Raw genomic sequence first — 23,440 nt, 5'->3', positions numbered from 1 at the left:
GCCCCGATGGCCAGATCTGGAAATTGTCAAGAATAAAGATGCAATGGAGAAACAGAAACAAGCCTTCTACTTTAATCAGCACCACAGAGCTACACCCCTACCATTGTTAAAGCCAGGTGATCCTGTTCTCATGAAGCTGGCCCATCAGAGATCCTGGGGAACACCCACTGTTCTCCCTCGAGAAAGCATCACACCACGCTCCTTTGTCATCGAAACACCCCAGGGAGCAACATTGAGATGCAACTGCTGTCACTTACAACATGTTCCTGCCAGAGCTAGAGTCACACACCCTTTAGCTCCAGATGGACTACAGCAAGGAGCTGCTAAACAGCAGCCTGACCCTGCAGTCTCCACTGACACTGTCTCACTGACCCCCGGTGTCAAACCACCAGACACACAAAATGGACTGTTACATACCAGTCTGGCAGACTGAGCAAACGTGTAGAAAGATTAAATCTGTGAAAAGAAAATAAATCACATGTTCACTGTGGTAAGTGTGGCTACTTTGTTTAATAATTGAGCCATGGACTGTGGGGAGAAAAAAGGAAAAGTTTATTGATTCTGTGAACTGGAAAACTTTATTGAAACTGTGTCAATCAACAATCGACATGCTTTCATATATTACCCAGTGGTGGAACAATGCTCTTGACTCTCAGAGAGAAATTAGAGTTCTTGCCCTGGACATTAAGAAAGCCTTTGACCGTGTTTGGCACTGCGGTCTATTGTCCAAGCTGACCTCCTTTGGTATTCAAGGTGACCTGTATGGCTGGATTTCATCCTTTCTAGCTGACAGACACCAATCTGTTGTACTAGATGGATTTACCTCTTCATCAGTGCCCATAACTGCCGGAGTTCCCCAAGGCACTGTTTTAGGGCCCTTACTTTTTCTCATTTTTATTGATGACCTTGCTGTCATGGTCCTACCTGTGGGCTTCTCTCTTCAGGTAACATCTCCACTCAGCATTACCGGCCACACCCACTCTCACTTCCTCTTATTAACTTTCAGTGACTGTCATTGGCTGTTGCCGATCACCTGCTTCCCCCCTGTGTGTATTTAAGCTGCAGTTCTCCCAAGCCTCAGTGTCAGATCATCTGCAACTTCCAGCATGATAACCTGCTCTGTGGTCCTACTACTCTGACTCCTGACGATATTCTGTTCCGTCTGACTCTGTCTGCTCTCCAGCCCCAGTAACCTGATCTTCCTTCTGTCCTGTCGACTCTGCCTCTTGCCTGCCTCTCCTGTACCTTTGCCTGATCTCCAGCCTGCCCAGCCCTGCTGCTCACCTGCCTCTCCATCAGCCCGGTGTGAGCAGCCCTGCCTGGAGCCCTACTCTTCAGCCCCGGTAACCTGACCCTGCATTTCTGTCCCCTATCTTGCTATCTGATCTGTGACTCTGTGTTCCAGCCTGCTCATTAACTCCAGCCTGCTGAGGGGCTACTGCTGGGAGACTGCCTGAAACCCAAGTGCTGTCAGCCTACAGCCACACCTCTCTGACAACACCTGATCCTGTCTGATCTCAGAAGCTAAGCAGGGTTGGGTCTGGTCAGTACTTGGATGGGAGACCTCAGATGTCACCAGCCATCCCTGCCTCTCAGTCCTCCTGCCACTGAACTTCACACACACACACGTTCTCCCAACTCCCTTTTCCCCTGTTATTATTAAACTGTGGTTTGAGTGCATTTGATCTCCTCTCCTGTCTGGTCCTTGACACTTGCATCTCACTTAAAGAATGACCTTCATCTGTTTGCAGATGATTCAACTCTACATGTCATTATAAAAAATCCCAGCCTGAGAAACACCTGTGCTGAGAGCCTACAATGGGACCTGGACAAAATAGACAAATGGGCCTCTGACTGGTGTATAACATTCAATGCAGGTAAAACTGAGATGATTATAAGTAGGAAACGAGAACAGACCCATCCTTCTCTCTACTTCATGAATGAAGAGCTAAAGCCCACACAGAGTATTACTCTCCTTGGTGTCACCATCACCAATACTCTAACTTGGACTCCATTCATCAAAAGCCTTGCCAAGAAGACGGCTAGGAGGTTATACCTCTTTGGGCGTACAAGAGACCTTCTCCCTCTTCAGGCTCGGATAACAGTATATAAGGCGTATTCGTCCCCTCATGGAATATGCTTCCCCAATATGGAGCGGTGCTGGCACAACGGCTCTAAAGCTGCTAGACAGACTCCAGAGGAAAACTGTATGCCAACTTCAAATTAGGGACCCACAACAGGCTGGCATTTTCCCCTTGGACCACAGGAGGAAAGTAGCCAGTCTCAGTACCTTCTACCGGCACATCTTCCTGCAACCTTCTGAGGAACTTGTAGGAATTCTGCCGACCCAAGTTACTGGAACACGAGTAACCCATTCAACTACAAGTGGTCACCCATACCACTGGAACACGAGTAACCCATTCAACTACAAGTGGTCACCCATACCTCATCAATGTGCCAAGATCCAACACTCAGCTTCATTTATCTTCATATGTACCAAGGACAAGCAGGCTGTGGAACTCATTGCCAGCCTCAGTTTTCCCTGTCATTGCAAATGTGAACACTTTTAAAACTGCAGTTAACAGATTCCTCTTAAACTCTTCTTAATGTTACTTTGTCGTATCTACATGTATATCTACTGTTTTAGAGGTAATGAAATGCGGATGACAATGTTCAATGTAACTTCAAGGCAAGATTGTGATGTGACACATTCTTTTTTGTTTTTTGCTATTATGTTTTGTATTATTTTGATTTAATGTATGAGCTGCTTTTCATCTTTAATGATGGCAACACCAGACTCTTGTTGAACCTGATTTAAAAAAAAAGGGAACTGATGTTCTAATGCTCTAATATGATGCACAGATTAATGTTGATGTTGATAAGTTGAATCAATTAATACCAGTTTCATACTGATGTATTGAATGCACTATCCTTTGCATGTTCAGTAAGAGCCAGGAAATGTATTTTTGTCTTGTTTTGTTCTTAGAGAAAGACACAAAAACTAAAAAGGGGAGATGTCATGAAATGTGCACATATAAATGTAGCAATATACCTTTAAGTGCTTTCTGTTTACATCACTGAGAATGAGCATCGCTTACACTGCAAAAAATTGAAAACTGAATTTGAGGAGAAAATTACTTAATACTAGTGAAATTATCTTGCTGCATGGACAGATATTTTTACTTGATAAGACATCTCATCTCATCATCTCTAGCTGATGTTCTACAGGGTCACAGGCAAGCTGGAGCCTATCCCAGCTGACTATGGGCAAAAGGCGGGGTATACCCTGGAAAAGTCGCCAGGTCATCACAGGGCTGACACATAGACACAGACAACCATTCACACTCACATTCACACCTACGGTCAATTTAGAGTCACCAGTTAACCTAACCTGCATGTCTTTGGACTGTGGGGGAAACCGGAGCACCCGGAGGAAACCCACGCGGACACGGGGAGAACATGCAAACTCCGCACAGAAAGGCCCTCGCCGGCCACAGGGCTCGAACCCAGACCTTCTTGCTGTGAGGTGACAGTGCTAATCACTACACCACCGTGCTGCCCTTGATAAGACATCTTAGAATAAATTGGTTGCAATCTAGAACTAGGTTTAATAATCTCAGAATTGGTGTCTTGTATTCTTCTAATAGGAAATGCTAGATCATTTCAACTATTTTCAAGATATTTCCACTTGCTAAGATATAATTTTTTACAGTGTACGTTAGACTCATGTTGTGGCAGTTAGAAAAAAGTTCCTATCACTTGCCTATCTGTGATACCTGCTTCAAGTTTGCCAAATAATAGTAAATCTTCGTTGAACTCTAAAACCTGTGTGGACATTGGATTCTTTACACAGTGCACAAAAAAAAAATCTCAAAATATTAGAGTAATTCATTTAGAGTTGAGTAAAACAGTATAAATCCTGTATATCTCTCAGACTAGTTCAGTGCACGCAACCACAATCATGGGGAAGGCTGCTGACTTGACAGTTGTCAAGAAGACGATTATCAAAACCCTCCACAAGGAAGGTAAGCCACAGAAGGTCATTACTGAAAAGAAAGGCTGGAAAAGTTGCACAAGCAACAGTGATGATCACAGCCTTGAGAGGATTGTCAGGAAAAGTCAGAGAGCTTCACAAGGAGTGGACCGAGGCTGTTGTCAGTGCATCAAGAGCCACCACGCACAATTTAAAAAAAAAAAAAAAAGAGACAAGGGGGGTGGCACGGTGGTGTAGTGGTTAGCGCTGTCGCCTTACAGCAAGAAGGTCTGGGTACAAGCCCCATGGCCGGCGAGGGCCTTTCTGTGTGGAGTTTGCATGTTGTCCAAGTGGGTTTCCTCTGGGTGCTCCGGTTTCCCCCAAAGACATGCAGATTAGGTTAACTGGTGACTCTAAATTGACCGTAGGTGTGAATGGATGTCTATGTGTCAGCCCTGTGATGACCTGGCGACTTGTCATCCATGGGATGACAATCAGGTGTGAGTGGGCATCCTGTTTTATTTAAGGAACAGGGATCTATCAAAATCTGATCGATACAACACATATTTGTGGAAGTGCATCATGGCACGAACAAAGGAGATTTCTGAGGACCTCAGAAAAAGCATTGTTAATGCTCATCAGGCTAGAAAAGGTTACAAAACCATCTCTAAAGAGTTTGAACTCCACCAATCCACAGTCAGATAGATTGTGTATAAATGGAGGAAATTCAAGACCATTGTTACCCTCCCCAGGAGTGGTTGACCAACAGAGATCACTCCAAGAGCAAGGCGTGTAATAGTCGGTGAGGTCACAAAGGACCCCAGGGTAACTTCTAAGCAACTGAAGGCCTCTCTCACATTGGCTAATGTTAATGTTCATGAGTCCACCATCAGGAGAACACTGAACAACAATGGTGTGCATGGCAGGGTTGCAAGGAGAAAGCCATTGCTGTCCAAAAAGAACACTGCTGCTCATCTGCAGTTTGCTAAAGATCATGTGGACAAGCCAGAAGGCTATTGGAAAAATGTTTTGTGGATGGATGAGACCAAAATAGAACTTTTTGGTTTAAATGAGAAGCGTTATGTTTGGAGAAAGGAAAACACTGCATTCCAGCATAAGAACCTTATCCCATCTGTGAAACATGGTGGTGGTAGTATCATGGTTTGGGCCTGTTTTGTTGCATCTGGGCCAGGATGGCTTGCCATCATTGATGGAACAATGAATTCTGAATTATATCAGCGAATTCTAAAGGAAAATGTCAGGACATCTGTCCATGAACTGAATCTCAAGAGAAGGTGAGTCATGCAGCAAGACAATGACCCTAAGCACACAAGTCATTCGACCAAAGAATGGTTAAAGAAGAATAAAGTTAATGTTTTGTAATGGCCAAGTCAAAGTCCTGACCTTAATCCAATCGAAATGTTGTGGAAGGACCTGAAGCGAGCAGTTCATGTGAGGAAACCCACCAACATCCCAGAGTTGAAGCTGTTCTGTATGGAAGAATGGGCTAAAATTCTTCCAAGCTGGTGTGTAGGACTGATCAACAGTTACCGGAAATGTTTAGTTGCAGTTGTTGCTGCACAAGGGGGTCACACCAGATACTGAAAGCAAAGGTTCACATACTTTTGCCACTCACAGATATGCAATATTGGATCATTTTCCTCAATAAATAAATGACCGAGTATAATATTTTTGTCTCATTTGTTTAACTGGGTTCTCTTTATCTACTTTTAGGACTTGTGTGAAAATCTGATGATGTTTTAGGTCATATTTATGCAGAAATATAGAAAATTCTAAATGGTTCACAAACTTTCAAGCACCACTCTACTGTATGTAATGTAAATATGACTACCTCAGTTCTCATTGGTACACTATCATGTTTTATAGCTGTATAATGAAATCACTTGATCAATTTTTTTCCAATCATTTTTAGAGATTATGTTCCAGTTGTTCTGGAGACCTTTGCCTTTCTTACTTGATTCTGTTTCTGTCTGTAAAATTCCAGCCAATCTCAATGATGTTTTCACCTGAAAAGTGAACATCTCATTTAATGTCAAATTTCCTCTCTATATTTAATTATATAGTATATGTAGATCCTGTACATGGACTTCATGTGACTTCAAATTTTTTGATTGCTCAGAAGAAGAGGCACTCAAGCCGCATGCCAGATAAGAAAAGAAATCTGGAAATGTAAGCAGAGGTAGCATATGTGGATCATTACTCTGTCTGGGAGTTTACATGGATTCACAGTGTCACTAGGACTAATTTTAGCCATACACAATTTGCATCCCTTACTCCTTTGACTAGCCTTTATGCACGACAAGTCTTAAGCCCAGAATAAAACCACAATATCCTTAAAACTCGAACATTGTGTGTGAATGTCTTTGTAGCATTTGAACAAAGAATGAACCCGACCAAAACAGCAGAATGTTCCCAAAGTGCAGCACAATGTGAGACTGATTCCCAAGCAACCAAGCAACAGCTTAAAAAACACAGCTTAAAAATGTCATACATCGCTTTGATGTGGGTTTTATATATAAATTTGTCCATAGCACTAAGATTCTATGTATATCAGATGGTGGTGGGTGTTTTTAATTTAATTTAATTTAATTTAATTTGATGAGGAGTAATAATATGCATTCACTCAAAAAGTTGGATTCTGCATTCTCTTTTGTCATGGGTTTTGGCTAGTTTTGTCTTCACAGTCTGCACATCTGTTTAACTCTGACATGGTGTTTACAGCTAATTAGCTTTGTATACTTCTTGGAGGATGAAAAAGGGCGACGTGTGCGACTCCCTACACCAAAACAAGAGATATCTCCTTAAAAATGTTAAAGAAACTATAAATTTATTAAGCAGATAATATACATTTTCTATTCCCCCCTACATTTTATATGCTCTTTTACAGCCTTTAATGGATGAATATAAGCTCAGCTTTTTTCTTTCTCAGTTATGAAGCACAAATCTATGAATATCCCATAAGCTGTAAAGATGTTCTAGATTAAATCTAGTAGTTTGTAAAAGTTAAAACACAACTAAGTTTGCACATATATCTGACTACAGTATAGAATGAGAAATATTGGCAATAAATGTAGATGGCACAATGGTTATAGCCATGTGTAATGTGTGTAGAAAGGAGATAGTAGAATTAATCAATTTCAAATCTAAAGTAGTGTAAAATGTCAGAGATCAAAAGATTTCTCCTCTGTCTGGAGAACGTAAATAAGAAAAGTACTTAAGGCTTTATGGGTGCTGCAAAAAGCCAAAATGCCTGTGCAATGAGTCATGATTCAGAGGCCTGGAGGAAGAAGGGCTGAACAGATGCGCTGCAGAAAGAACCAATTTCTGATTATAACGGTGCAAGCAGGGGAAAAAAGTTGTGTAACAGCATTTGCCTTGTGATTTCTTGTTTTTTTTTTTGGATGTCAATTCAAATCAAAGCAATTTTATTTGCCTGAGGTGACACTGGTGAGGAAAAACTCCCTGAGATGACATGAGGAACCAGACTCGAAAGAGAACCCATCCTCAGCTGGATGATAACATAATAGCGTGATTATAAATAACTCGCTTCAATAAGTGTGTCCTATATGGTCAAAAAGTGCATGCATAATTGTGTATGTCAATTGCATTACAGCAGAAAAAGCTGTTTTTCTATGAACAGTGCATTTGTTCCTCTGCTTTTCATCGTTGCTAGAAGATAAACAATAATTGATTTCCTTTTTTAAAACAATTGGTTTTGACAACAGCAGTCTTTATCTGTCGGAAACCCGAATCATATCATTGTCAGAACTCATACCTAAACATCTGCATACCCTTCAACACATACAAAACACATAAACAGAAGGGGCACACTTTCAGAAGAAGCCATATGCCTTTTTCAAGCTCAAATCACAAAATACTTTTGACTTTCATAACATTTCCAATGAGATTAGATTCAGTTACAAGTCAGTAAGCATTGTTTTCACTGATTTCTAAGAGATATGTGGCCCTAGGTGTTAGTGTGTGTGCATGGTGCTGTTCCTCTTAATCAAGAGCAGCTACTGAGATTCTAGTTTGTTCCTGCTGAAGCTTAATCAGGCATGTCCCACTGGAAGGAGACCCCAGGGCAGATCCAGGACATGCTGCAGAGATTATATTTCATAGTTGGCTTGGGAGCATCGAGAGTGTGGGAAAACTGAGTAGGGGATAAGAAGACTATTTTGTAACAATTGTATGTCTAATTTTGCTTCAGATTTGGAGACACCAGTGTTTTATGTTACATAGCGCACAGCCTATGAGTGAGGCAGGTTGAAAGGAAGTGAAGGATTTAGTGTTCAATAGATATGTGTATTCATCATCTGTATTAAAATGGTACTGGTGGTGATGACTATAAGTAATGGTACCAAGAGCGAGTATATAAATGATGAACAGCAGTGGACCAAAAAAGGACCATAGGAGACCATGAAGGAAAGAGGTTGTGTCAGATTTATATTGTTGAGGGATCTGAAGCTTACATTGACCAAAAATCTCTCATTTGGAGGATTTTATTATGCACAGACAACCATGTGGCCATATGAAGGAGAGAGAAAATCTAGGTTGTGGGATTGGTTTGGCTCAGCAAATCGCTCCTCCTGAATCTACCGCATGACCAAATGTGGTTAACATTTCTTTTTTCTTTTCTTAAAAAAAAAAACATGCATCATGTAGTCATGAAAAAAAATGCTATAAGAGAGAATAATCAGTGGGAAATACACTATACAATGCATGCTAAATAAAGTGTTTTTTTTCCACATCATGTTATTCTCCTTGTTATTATCTGGCTGTCATCCATCCATCCATCCTTTTTTTTTTTTTGCTAAGTTCCAGAGCCATCAAGTGTTCACCATAAAAGGACATTCCCTTTAAAATGAGCCACTGCTTTAACAGTGCAGCTCAACACAAGCTGTGGAACAGATTTACAACACACAGTAATGGCAAAAAGCACTCTCATCCTGTCTGAGGTAAGCTGTGTCACAGATTCCTTGGACCCTGCCTTCAGCGCTTAGACAAATAAGCAAGGCCACAGTATACTATAAAGTCTAATTTATTGTCTTCTGAGTTCTTTGTGAAACACAAAGGTGAAAAAAACTTGTACCTTATACACATACACATCCCACCCCACACAAGGACACAATCATTTTTACTTCCATTTTGCACAATTGTTCCAATATAGTATTTAAAGCATTTAATAGTGGTGACCTTATAGGTAAGATTGCCTAATTATGATTTCATTTTAGCCAAATTCAGTTAAATGCATAAATCATATAATATTCAGAATGGATTATTTTAATGAGAACAATTTGATCATTTATAAATGAGTGCATTTCCAACATCTGATCAGAGAATGCAAAAGAAGTTTGTGCAAACAAGCAGTGAAAACATTAGACAGCACTCGAGAATGCCTTTGTGAATTAAAATGTACATTAAAGACTAAAAACTAGGCAACAAAAAAACCCTAAGGTCAGCCCTATAACCCCAAAAGATACAAAGATTTCATGAAGCAGTTCATACATGTGAAGGAAAAAAAAAACCCCAGCAATAACAAAATACATTTTGTCCTGGAATTTAGCTGTTTGTACACTGTACTGTATTTGGGGGAAATGGACAACAAACAAACAAAACAAAAACTATCTAACTATTTAGCACCAGTACAAAAATATCATGCAATGACCTCTTTGGCTTTTTTTTTCCAAAAAAAAAAAAAAAAGAAAATGGCTATGGAAAAGGTTTCCTCTGGTAGAATCCAGTGCAGGCAACTTGGTTTTCATAATTTTCCCTCAGAGGTGAACCTTGAAATCATCAGTGTCCCTTTATGTTCTCACTGCAGCAATGACAGATGCCTGCTTAACAGCGACTGTTGAAGGAAAAAACAAAACAAAAACTTTAAATCCTTTTTGCTCATGTAACATCTTGTATACGAATACAGTATAAGTGCAGACCAAATTAAATTCTTGCATTTTGTTGGTACATAAGGCTTCAAAACTGTGGAAATAATTTACAAATGATGACAAGTAAACCTTTAGACACCTTCGATTTTGAATGTTTTACATACATTACATTAATTATATAGACATGTAGAAGAAGAAGATATGGACATGTAAAATTATACAGTGTGAAGTGGTCTCCTCATATGCACTCCTTTTTCTCATTCTCAGCTGAGTGTAAATGAACTGGTCTATGTTCTTTAATTATGACATGATATACACAGGAATAGGACAGAACCATTCCCAGGTTTGTTAGACAGATAATGACAACCCTAGTCATAGTACAATTATCACAAACAAATTTAAATTTAACACATTACTGTCCTTATTGGATGCTGCCAATTTTGGAATTAGAAGCAACTTTTTTTAAATAATAGATCTAATTTTAAAAAGATTTAATTGCACACTTTTTAAATACAAAATCACTTATTCTGTACACAGCCCTCCCCGAGATTAAAGGGACTATTTAAAACACTTTTATGTCTTCTTTAGTGAACTCTGAGCTTTTCTGACAGCTGTATGGTTGACCATTTCATAGCATGTAGATCCATTAAGATTTAAATACAATTTTATTTTTTAGATGTCAGTCTAATTGTCTGAGTGGGAAAGAATTCCACTCACAGTGTGATGCTTTTATTTTATATTTTGTTAATTTATTTAAGGACAAAGAAAAAAAAAATGTTCCACACAAAAATTCTTTGAGTACAAAATACATTTTATGTCTACCTTTATGCATTTTTGACCCTCATTTGTTAGCTTATAAAATAGTCTGATCATGCACATCCTACTGTTTCTAATATATGTATTTAACTTAAGACAATATGGACAACTTTATCCATGGTAAATTGAAAAGTCCTCCAGCTAAACAATGACTAGGATGCTGTTTGCATTTAAAGTCCATGAAAAAATAAATAAATAAATGAATAAATATTTTCATGGACTTTAAAGTGAGGATACCATTAATTAACTGATAATGCCATGTACACTGCCTGGCGGGGCGGCACGGTGGTGTAGTGGTTAGCGCTGTCACCTCACAGCAAGAAGGTCCTGGGTTCGAGCCCCAGGGCCGGCGAGGGCCTTTCTGTGTGGAGTTTGCATGTTCTCCCCGTGTCCGCGTGGGTTTCCCCCACAGTCCAAAGACATGCAGGTTAGGTTAACTGGTGACTCTAAATTGACCGTAGGTGTGAGTGTGAATGGTTGTCTGTGTCTATGTGTCAGCCCTGTGATGACCTGGCGACTTGTCCAGGGTGTACCCCGCCTTTCGCCCGTAGTCAGCTGGGATAGGCTCCAGCTTGCCTGCGACCCTGTAGAAGGATAAAGCGGCTAGAGATAATGAGATGAGACGAGACACTGCCTGGCCAAAAAAAGTCACCATTTGGATTTAAATAAGCAAATACATAAGAGCTTTTGATTGGATAATTACTGCAATGATTAATGTGTTCCAGCTGGTAACAGTTCTTTTTAACTCTAACTGATGCAGTGAGCAGCTCCTCATTTCTTAAACAAACATGTTGGAAGCCATATCCTGTGCTCATGGAAAATATGTTACTGTGTTTCAGAAGGGTCAAATTATTGGCCTGCATCAAGCAAAGAAAAACAACTAAGGAGATTGCTGAAATGATGTGAATTGGGTTAAGAATTGTCCAACACATTATTCAAACCTGGAAGGATAGTGAATCACCAACTTCATGGAAAAAAATGTGGTTGGGAAAAGATCCTGACTGACCATGATCAGAGAGCAGTTAAACACTGAATGAAGTCAAGTATTAAAAAAAAATTTGACAGTAGAACTCATGGCTATGTTTAATGGTAAAATTAAGAGCATTTCCACACTCACAATGTGATGAGAACTCACAGGATTGGGACTAGACAGCTGTGTGTCCATAAGAAAACCACTTATTAGTGAGATTCATCAGGATAAAAGGCTTCAATTTGCTAGAGAGGATAAAGATTGGACTCTGAAGCAATGGAAAAAGGTCATGTGGTCTGATGTATCCACATTGACTCTATTCCTGAATGATGGGTGTGTCAGGGTAAGAAGGGAAGCTCATGAAGCAATACATCATCATGCATAGTGGCCACTGTACAAGCCTCTGGAGACAGCATGATCTGGGGTTGCTTCAGTTGGTCAGGTCAAGGCTCAGCAATATTATGGGGCAATAAAATGAAGTCAACTGATGACCTGAATGTACTGAATGAGCAGGTTATCATCACATCAATGAATTTTTTCTTCCCTGATGGGATGGGCATAAAGTTAGGCCTCAGACTGTGAAAGAGTGCTTCAGGAAGCATGAGGAATCATTTACACACATGAATTAACCACCACAGACTCCTGACCTTAACCCCATTGAGAATCTTTGGGATGTGTTGGAGAAGACTTTACGCAGTGGTTCAACTCTCCCATCCTCAACACAAGATCTCGGTGAAACATTAATACAACTCTGGACTGAAATAAATGTTGTGACATTGCATAAGTTTATCAAGACAATGCCACAGCAAATGCATGCTGTAATCAAAGCTAAAGGCGGTCCAACCAAATATTAGAGTATGCAACTTTTCTTTTTGGCAGGGCAGTGTATAATATTGGCTTCAAATAGTATTTCATACACTTTTTTAAATTTACAGCCCAAAATATGAATTTCAGCATGACGTCTTGTAGTTGTGGAGACAGTGGAGCTGGACCACTCCTCCATCAAACCAATACTGCAAGAAAAACGAGCATACAAAAGATCACTGTCAGAAACATGCATAACCTTGGACAAACTCCACTATGTGGCATCTGAATACTGATGTGCACCATTTACATTTAATTAGCTCTGTATACAACCCTTATTAAGTGCATCCATGTTTTCCATGGACATATTTAAAAAAATGTATATTTGGTTCCCAATACCCTGATTCTTGCTTCTATCCATTTGAAAAAAAAAAAAAAAAGTTTTAAAGTGGACATACTGTAGTAAACAAATTTTTGTTTTTCTTGACAATCTAAATATATGTGACTTGTAATTGTCTATGAAATTGTGACATGATAAATGCCCATTGTTGCAGAGTATTTTTCATGTGCATGTGGAAATGTCCTGCCAACCTGGAAACACTCACACAGCCTTCATAACTGACTCACTCTGTCCAACTTGCACCATGTCCAAGGTAAATGGAAGTAAATGTGCTGCTGAGTGGCATTAATTGCACTACATAAGGCTCTGTGCTTGTTCCCTGCCACACAAGAGTGGAAATTTATGCTCAGAGACTAAATTATATCTGAGGCCAAATTAAATCAGTGTAAGCGTCAGTTTATGGAAAGATGTTTCAAAAGGGGCGGTTTCTTTAAAAAACAGTAAAACAAATATTCAACAAGCAACAGTCAAATTCTGTGTTTTAGTTCCTGTCCAAACAGTGAAACAAATATTAACAAGTGTTGCCAGGCAAAACAAACCTTGCCCAGTAGCACTTATGATGAATATGAAGGAAGATATGGTGAAAAAAATAGGTACCCTATGGGTCCATGTGGCTACTGCTTATAAATAAAATTGTTTTCTGATACCATGTCCATACAGTAAATATATCATATATATTTAGTCTATAAAGCAGTAGCCACAAAAATGAAGTGCAATCCAAAAATGAACAATTTAAAAATCACAGAAGTAAAATATACTAAGTGTCTGTACTTTATATTATTCTACTCTGACCTCTTACAGTTTTCGAAACTGAAACCTCTGAACCGAGGCTGACATACACACGCTGTCGCCATGACCGAAACTCTTATTTCCTGGAAATGGCCCGGTGCTAGAGCTCAGTGGAATGCACTTCCCCTCTGTAATAAGCATAAACATATCTGAAAAGTGATTTCTTTAGTCTAGTCCATTTATTTCAAATAGTGAGCCGAATTGTATACACTCAGCAGCCATTTTAATCGGAACACGTGTATGAACGTGCACAGTGCGCGATTGTTATACTCTTACATTCTTACAGCACGATGACATAGTGGCTAGCACCTCTATATGAGGCAGTAGACACAACAAAAATGATTTTGACCTTTTTGGTGACCTTGACCGGATGACCCTCAAAATGTTGGAGTTTCTATTTGAGACCAATGATCATCTATCCTGAATGTTTCATGAAGATTGGTCCAGCCGTTTTCCCGTAACATTGTTAACAAACAAACAAACAAACAAACAAACAAACAAACAAACAAACAAACAAACAAACCCCACTGAAAACAATACCTAGCCCCCTGGTGGATTCTGTCCCAGTTGAGGTAACAAAGTCAGGTTATGAAACATGAATAGTAATGGTTTACCTAGATTTCTCTTTTTTAATCATAATTTCCTTTTTTCTCCCACCATTTGCTTGGACATACTTTTAATAACAACAAATCTTTTATTCTTCTATTTATGAGCAATAAGATTGGAAAGACTTGTGGTCAATCATTTATAGTTTTTCCTCAATAATTAAATTGTTAATATCCTTCTCAAGATACTGATTCAAAAATACACAATGTTAATGCAACTGTTCATAGCACTTTCAATTTTCATTTGTTTTTGAACAAGATCTGAAATCTAAAACATTTTGCAAAGCATTAATCACAATAGTCATTGTGGAGATACAGTGGTGCTTGAAAGTTTGCGAACCCTTTAGAATTTTCTATATTTCTGCATAAATATGACTTAAAACATCATTGGATTTTCACACAAGTCCTAAAAGTAGATAAAGAGAACCCAGTTAAACAAATGAGACAAAAATAGTATACTTGGTCATTTATTTATTGAGGAAAATGATCCAATATTACATATCTGTGAGTGGCAAAAGTATGTGAACCTTCGATTTCAGTATCTGGTGTGACCCCCTTGTGCAGAAATAACTGCAACTAAACATTTTCGGGAACTGCTGATCAGTCCTGCATACCGGCTTGGAGGAATTTTAGCCCATTCTTCCGTACAGAACAGCTTCAACTCTGGGATATTGGTGGGTTTCCCCACATGAACTGCTCGCTTCAGGTCCTTCCACAACATTTTGATTGGATTAAGGTGAACACTTTAACTTGGCCATTCCAAAACATTAATTTTATTCTTCTTTAACCATTATTTGGTAGAACAACTTGTCAGGGTCATCATCTTGCTGCATGACCCACCTTCTCTTGAGGTTCAGTTCACGGACAGATGTCCTGACATTTTCCTTTAGAATTTGCTGGTATAATTCAGAATTCATTGTTCCATCAATGGTGGCAAGCCGTCCTGGCCCAGATGCAGCAAAACAGGCCCAAACCAAGATACTACCACCACCATGTTTCACAGATGGGAATATTATTGTTCTTATGCTGGAATGCAGGGTTTTCCTTTCTCCAAACATAATGCTTCTCATTTAAACCAAAAAGTTCTGTTTTGGTTTCATCCATCTACAAAACATTTTTCCAATAGCCTTCTGGCTTGTCCACGTGATCTTTAGCAAACTGCAGACGAGCAGCAATGTTCTTTTTGGAGAGCAGTGGCTTTCTCTTTGCAACCCTGTCATGCACACAATCGTTGTTCAGTGTTCTCCTGATGGTGGACTCATGGAAATTAACATTAGCCAATGTGAGAGAGTCCTTCAGTTGCTTAGAAGTTACCATGGGGTCCTTTGTGACCTCGCTGACTATTACACACCTTGCTCTTGGCGTGATCTTTATTGGTCGACCACTCCTGAGGAGGGTAACAATGGTCTTGAATTTTCTCCATTTGTACACAATCTGTCTGACTGTGGATTGGTGGAGTCCAAACTCTTTAGAGATGGTTTTGAAATCTTTTCCAGCCTGATGAGCATCAACAACGCCTTTTCTGAGGTCCTCAGAAATCTCCTTTGTTCGTGCCAAGATACACTTCCACAAATGTGTTATGAAGATCAGACTTTGATAGATCCCTGTTCTTTAAATAAAACAGGGTGCCCACTCACACCTGATTGTCATCCCATTGATTGAAAACACCTGACTCTAATTTCACCTTCAAATTAACTGCTAATCCTAGAGGTTCACATACTTTTGCCACTCACAGATATGTAATATTGGATCATTTTCCTCAATAAATAAATGACCAAGTATTATAGTTTTGTCTCATTTTTGTAACTGGGTTCTCTTTATCTATTTTTAGGACTTGTGTGAAAATCTGATGATGTTTTAGGTCATATTTATGCAGAAATATAGAAAATTCTAAAGGGTTCACAAACTTTCAAGCACCACTGTGGAATTCTTATTTAACTATGACATGCTTATTTTAAGTGTACTTATTTTAATTAGTTTAAATGCTTAAATCAGTGAGTGCAGTGTTTCTGGAAGTGCAATGTATGATTTCCGGATGAGTAGGGGAGAGCAGGAAGGCTTGGGACAGGGGAGACTTGGACAGTTTGTATTCCCATCAATTAATTTCAACCAGTCAGGTTTTAGACTCCATCAGAAGTTAGATGTTGCTCCTTAAAGTAACCTACTTCCTTTGAAGCCATGAAGCTGAACACTGCAGTAAGGTCTACGCAGTTCAACATTTTTTATCAACCAAAACTTGTATTTTGTACTTGTATAGTCCACCTCCATTCTGTGGTATAAGGTACACTGGTGAATTTGGGATTTGTTAAAGTATGTAGCCTAGAGTTACCATATATAGTATTATTTATTAAACTTAATTTCCAGGGAAAAACATTCAAGGATTTTTTTTAAATGGCCAGATGGGGAGAGTTGGGACAGTTCATCAGACCTGTCTGATCCATCCTGATGCCCTACGTCTGGCTGGAGTCTCATCACATCGCTCCTGTGGAGGACGGCCCCATATGGACAGCTGAAAGTCGCACTTGGAAGACAGCTCTGGACTTACAATTTTGCTACGATGGCTGAGGACTACAATTACCATGATAACTTTGACTGCAGTTGTCATGAACAGTTTTGCACTCAAGTTTCCCTCAGAGAACAGTTGATAACTTCAACAAAACAGACTTCATGTTAAAACTATAATAAATTTCCTGGTTACACAATTGTACTTTGTGACTATATAGGACACTGTTATAGAAGCGAGTTATTTATAATTATGCTATCTGTTATCACCCAGATGACAATGGGTTCCCTTTTGAGTCTGGTTCCTCTCAAGGTTTCTTCCTCTTTACTTGTCAGGGAGTTTTTCTTGCTACCGTCACCACAGGTTTGCTCATCAGGGATAAATACATTTATTAGGGATAAAATTAGTTCATATGTTTTAAAGTCTTTATTTTTCTGTAAAGCTGTTTTGTGACAATATCTGTTGTTAAAAGTGTGATACAAATGACTTGACTTCATGTTACAGGTACAGTGGGGCAAAATAATATTTAGTCAGTCACCAATTGTGCAGGGCGGCATGGTGGTTAGCGCTGTCGCCTCACAGCAAGAAGGTCCGGGTTCGAGCCCCGTGGCCAGCGAGGGCCTTTCTGTGCGGAGTTTGCATGTTCTGTCCGTGTGGGTTTCCTCCAGGTGCTCCGGTTTCCCCCACAGTCCAAAGACATGCAGGTTAGGTTAACTGGTGACTCTAAATTGACCGTAGGTGTGAATGTGAGTGTGAATGGTTGTCTGTGTCTATGTGTCAGCCCTGTGATGACCTGGCAACTTGTCCAGGGTGTACCCCGCCTTTCACCCGTAGTCAGCTGGGATAGGCTCCAGCTTGCCTGCGACCCTGTAGAACAGGATAAAGCGGCTAGAGATGATGAGATGAGACCAATTGTGCAAGTTCTCCCACTTAAAAAGATGAGAGAGGCCTGTAATTTTCATCATAGGTATACCTCAACTATGAGAGACAAAATGAGAAAAAAAAATCCAGAAAATCACATTGTCTGATTTTTAAAGAATTTATTTGCAAATTATGGTGGAAAATAAGTATTTGGTCAATAACAAAAGTTCATCTCAATACTTTGTTATATACCCTTTGTTGGCAATGACAGAGGTCAAACGTTTTCTGTAAGTCTTCACAAGGTTTTCACACACTGTTACTGGTATTTTGGCCCATTCCTCCATGCAGATCTCCTCTAGAGCAGTGATGTTTTGGGGCTGTCGCTGGGCAACACGGACTTTCAACTCCCTCCAAAGATTTTCTGTGGGGTTGAGATCTGGAGACTGGCTAGGCCACTCCAGGACCTTGAAATGCTTCTTATGAAGCCACTCCTTCATTGCCCAGGTGGTGTGTTTGGGATCATTGTCATGCTGAAAGACCCAGCCACGTTTCATCTTCAATGCCCTTGCTGATGGAAGGAGGTTTTCACTCAAAATCTCACGATACATGGCCCCATTCATTCTTTCCTTTACACGGATCAGTCGTCCTGGTCCCTTTGCAGAAAAACAGCCCCAAAGCATGATGTTTCCATCCACATGCTTCACAGTAGGTATGGTGTTCTTTGGATGCAACTCAGCATTCTTTCTCCTCCAAACATGACAAGTTGAGTTTTTAACAAAAAGTTCTATTTTGGTTTCATCTGACCATATGACATTCTCCCAGTCCTCTTCTGGATCATTCAAATGCTCTCTAGCAAACTTCAGACGGGCCTGGACATGTACTGGCTTAAGCAGGGGGACACGTCTGGCACTGCAGGATTTGAGTCCCTGGTGGCGTAGTGTGTTACTGATTGTAGCCTTTGTTACTTTGGTCCCAGCTCTCTGCAGGTTATTCACTAGGTCCCCCCATGTGGTTCTGGGATTTTTGCTCACTGTTCTTGTGATCATTTTGACCCCACGGGGTGAGATCTTGCGTGGAGCCCCAGATCGAGGGAGATTATCAGTGGTCTTGTATGTCTTCCATTTTCTAATAATTGCTCCCACAGTTGATTTCTTCACACCAAGCTGCTTACCTATTGCAGATTCAGTCTTCCCAGCCTGGTGCAGGTCTACAATTTTGTTTCTGGTGTCCTTTATACTGAAACCGAGTTCAAACAGGTGCCATTAATACAGGTAACGAGTGGAGGACAGAGGAGCCTCTTAAAGAAGTTGTTACAGGTCTGTGAGAGCCAGAAATCTTGCTTGTTTGTAGGTGACCAAATACTTATTTTACTGAGGAATTTACCAATTAATTCATTAAAAATCCTACAATGTGAGTTCCTGGATTCTTTCCCCCCATTCTGTCTCTCATAGTTGAAGTGTACCTATGATGAAAATTACAGGCCTCTCTCATCTTTTTAAGTGGGAGAACTTGCACAATTGGTGGCTGACTAAATACTTTTTTGCCCCACTGTATGTTTCTTGTGGTTTACAAATATAAAATTGTTTAAAAATGTTTGTTAAAAATGTGGATGTGTCCCTGTATGACGTTTAAGCTTATTTCATTCCTTCTTGAGAATGGAGCCATTTTGTCGAGTCAGGTTTTGGGTAAATTGAAAATTTTCTATTGCTGTACCAGCATTTTGGGTTCATACAGTTCATATGGTACAAGTTTTGATAATAAACATGCAGGCCTCAGTATTTTATTATTTTTTTCCTGCACGTCTCCCCACTGTGTCTCAAGTCTCCCAACATAATGTCCCATATCTCCCCTCAGTGTCTCATGTCTCCCTGCAAAAAAATGACAGAAAAAGTGAAGCATGAAGGCCAGTATATGTGACAAGCTGAGAAAATAATGTTGTGGTAAGAGGGTAGAGTAAATACTCTCTAATGCAATATGAATGTGACGCTACATGCAAAGAATTTCACACAATCCACAAAAGCTGAAAATTTGTCCTGTCTCCTCGCTCTCCCCTACATTTGTCAGTAAATTTCTGAAATTGAAAAGTGAAAGTGCACACCTGATATAAGTCCCTGAATAGATTTAAAATAGACTAAATTGTTAGAGAAACACCATAAGTAGAAATGTAGTGCTAGGAGCAGTGTGATAATGGAGCAAGAAACAGAGGTGCCAGAAAGGGACAAGAATGTGGGATAAAGCCGTGGGCTTGGAAAAGATTATTTGGATGGCATATTGCAAAATTATTATAGCAAAATTATCATTCAAATAAGCTTACAATAAACCAAATATAAAGTTATTAAAAATATTTCTAGACATTTGTACTAATTGTCGGCTTGAAATATTGTTCTACAGGAAGATAGATTGGCTCATTTTAACATTTATTTATAGAAAGTAGCAAGATGATCTACCAGTAGAACATCTGCATCTTGAAGTTAGTATAAATGACTAGAAATAGGTTTAATAATCATATTCAGTTTGTTGTAATCTTAATAGGAAATACAAGACAAATCTGATGATATTTAAGATATTTTAGCTTGCAAAGATGTCATTTTGTGCAGCGCCAGAGGAATGTACAGAGAACAAAACAAAGGGAAGGCGAGGCATATTTATTTCTGATCTGTACCAATACAGGTCGTCGTACATCCAATGCAGGTCATCCCATGCAGATCCTTTTGCACAAATAGTGTGCTCTGAAGAATGCTTTCCCTGTTTCAGGAAAATCTTAGAAACTTAGAATCTTGAGAATGAGTTTATGAAATTAGTGTTTTATAAAATGTAGTTATGTAACTGAAAAGTATAACTTTTTTGAAAAGCTTTTAAATGTGATACTAAACATGATTTGAGTCGTAAATTAACATATGAAAATGTATTTATAATTCACATATATCACACAGTCCTGGTCATCATTTAGTGTTGGTTGTATGTCTTACCTGTTTTTCCACACACGTTTTCACACTCCTTTTGTGTTTCAAAGCGATTCAGGTTGCCACCGCAGCCTCCATACCAGAATCGTGTACAGCTCTTGCTGACGGAGTCATAATGCCATTTAAGTACAAACTTAGCACAGGTGCCTTCCTCTTTGGGAAGTTTACAGATGTCCACTACTGAATGCTGGGCAGCTGTTTGAAGAGAGCAGCAGATTAGTGAGAAGTACTAATACTGATAACTTTAAGATATGCAGACAAAAATGGGCCACAAAACTGAGGAAAGGATTCAGGACAGCCTTGTCAAACTACAGACACATTCATATGCAGTTTTATTACAAGGTCATGATAAATGTGCCAAATAACAAGGGATAATAAATTATTTTAGGATTAGCTTCATGGCTTAGTAAACAGGGTTGAATTTGTGGACATGTACTGTAAATCACTAACTATTTCAGGGAAAATGAAAACTGGAAATTATTATGGAGAGATGACATCTTTTTTCCTCCAACTCCTCAAACAGAATGTACTGATTCATACAACTCCTGAAAATGTTACCAACAAAAAAACTTTTGAACACAAAATACTTAATTATTTGGTGATAACTCATCCCATAAAAATGTCTTTTCAGTGAACAGGTATTATTTTTTCCAGCAAAGTGATGAATGAGAACATAGAGAGCTTATTGTTAGGTATGGAAATGCATGGAGCTTCCAAAATTATTTTTGTGCCTTTTCCAGACACTAAGTGACTCATGTAATGAGACGTAGCACAACTTTAAACTCAATTTAAAAACTGAAAATTCGGATTGCTGGAGGACATAAATCACGTATGCATGCCAACAAAACAGAAATGACTTGCAATAAGCATGAGAAATTCCAGTATAAATGTTACAAAAACAGACTAGCTAATGCTTTAGAAACATTTTAGAGAAAAAAGTTGTGATTTTTTTTCCATATAGACATGCTCATCATAGATAACAAAGCTCACTCATAACCCTATAGTGTTTGACACCTTTGCTTTTCATTTCAAAGCCCATATTATGTAAGCAGTCTGACATCATAAAAATATGTCTCTTTAATTTTTTTTTTTACATGCCACACACATCACTCATGCAAACGAAAGAAAACCTTCCCCTGTGTGAATGCATGTTGTTATCACTGGCTTTCCAAAGCTTTCTCCTTCTTTTGATGCATTGTGTTGGTAAAATGAAAGTTACAGTGGTTGAAGACTGGAAACGATCTAACGATATAAAAGATCTCCTTTTAGTTATGCTGTCTTAGTTAGTTTTGCCGGAGTCCCTGCTTGTACTCAGCACAAAACATATACTGTACCTACTTATTCAGGTGACATTGGGCATACCTAAACAACCTGTGTTTTCTCTCTCTTCCCCCCCCCCCCCAAAAAAAAATCTGTCCCTCTGAGTTACATGTCAATCCTGGGATCGAGGTGCTGACCTCTTCTGCTCCTTGGACCTGCTTGATCCATCCTGATGCCCTATGTCTAGTTGGAGTCTCATCACATCGCTCCTGTGGAGGACGGCCCCATATGGACAGCTGAAAGTCACACTTGGAAGACACTCTGGACACTTACAGTAATGCTTTTGTGGCTGAGGACTACAGTTGGCTTGCTAACTTTGGGACTGCGGTTGTCATGAGCAGTTTTGCACTCAAGTTTCCATTAATGAAGAGTTATAACATCAACAAAATTGACTTCATGTTAAAACTGTTAATGTTATAGTCAAGTTGTCTGTTGTTGTCCAGGTGAGGATGGGTTCCCTTTTGGGTCTGGTTCCTCTTGAGGTTTCTTCCTCATGTTATCTGGGGGAGTTTTTCCTTGCCACCATCGCCACAGGCTTACTCATTGGGGATAGATTAGGGATAAAATTGGCTCATGTCTTGGGTCATTCAGATCCTGTAAAGCTGCTTTGGGACAATGTCTATTGTTAAAAAGTGCTATACTAACAAACTTGACTTGACAAATTACCCCATTCACAAAGTCGGAATGTCCAGGGATCTTCTTTGGAACTTCCCCATCTCTTTGGAGGCACCTCATCATGGTGTAAAGGTGAACACAGGTTGGAAGCTAGGCAATTAAAACGCTGTGGCCAATGGACAGTTGGGCTGGCTATGAGGTGGCCTGTATATCTTGGAGTACCCGGCTTAAAAGGCAGACTTTACGTTTTGGAGTATACAGCAGCCCAATGCAGCAGTGGACCTCAGACCTGGCACATCTCAGCTACTGCCAAGCTGCCAGGAAAGACCCATTTGTAAAGTGTGTGTCCCACTCTCGCAAAGTGGGAATCACTTCAAACAATTCACAGCGAACAGCTTTCCTCTTACACTTGCTGTTTCTCCCCATCAAGACCAGTGGTGATTGTTCACGGGCAGTTGGAGTAGGCCTAGTGAACTGGAAGCTCCTATTTCAATAGTACCTAAAAGTAGTATTGTATAACTGTTGTTTGAAATGACAATGAAATACACAATGGTTTTGGGAGCCCTAAAGAATGGCAGTGGTGTTACTTCCTTTGCTATTCAACCACAGCTATAAAAAAAAAATGTGTAAAACAAAAAATTAAAAAGTACTTTATACAGTTTGACAATATCCAGAAGAAATCTTTTGATTGAGAATGTGGGTCAGACACTGAGTGGGAACAGCGTTCTCGAATTCCGAGGCAGTTACAGAGTTAAACATGCAACAAGTTCCTAATATATAAAGGATTTCCCTCCATAGAATTGTGCAATACAAATAAAAGAGAGAGGAAAAAAGCCCCGTCGATGCTTATAATAATTGTAACTGACAGAGGTAGACTAACCTGGAGCTGGAGGGTTATCTGATTTGATCTTGTTG

At 39.5% G+C, this 23,440-nt stretch overlaps 1 protein-coding gene across 1 annotated transcript in view; it reads right to left on the bottom strand.

Annotated features, from left to right (window-relative positions):
• Window positions 1-9,019: 9,019 nt before the first annotated feature.
• Window positions 9,020-23,440, bottom strand: part of col6a3 (collagen, type VI, alpha 3) — a 96,485-nt gene continuing 82,064 nt past the window's right edge. Inside the window, exons 67-69 of the mRNA XM_060930509.1 lie at window positions 23,406-23,440; window positions 20,597-20,785; window positions 9,020-9,845 (exon numbers count right to left, since the gene is read on the bottom strand). The exon at window positions 23,406-23,440 is cut by the window's right edge and continues 25 nt beyond it. Of these exons, the coding sequence (XP_060786492.1) occupies window positions 9,802-9,845; window positions 20,597-20,785; window positions 23,406-23,440 (268 nt within the window). The 3' untranslated portion in view covers window positions 9,020-9,801. The remainder of the gene's footprint in view (window positions 9,846-20,596; window positions 20,786-23,405) is intronic.

This window comes from Neoarius graeffei, chromosome 9, assembly GCF_027579695.1.
Source record: "Neoarius graeffei isolate fNeoGra1 chromosome 9, fNeoGra1.pri, whole genome shotgun sequence".
NCBI classification, from domain to species: domain Eukaryota; kingdom Metazoa; phylum Chordata; class Actinopteri; order Siluriformes; family Ariidae; genus Neoarius; species Neoarius graeffei.
Note: the sequence above shows the minus strand (reverse complement) of the source record. Positions and strands in the feature narration are given on the sequence as shown.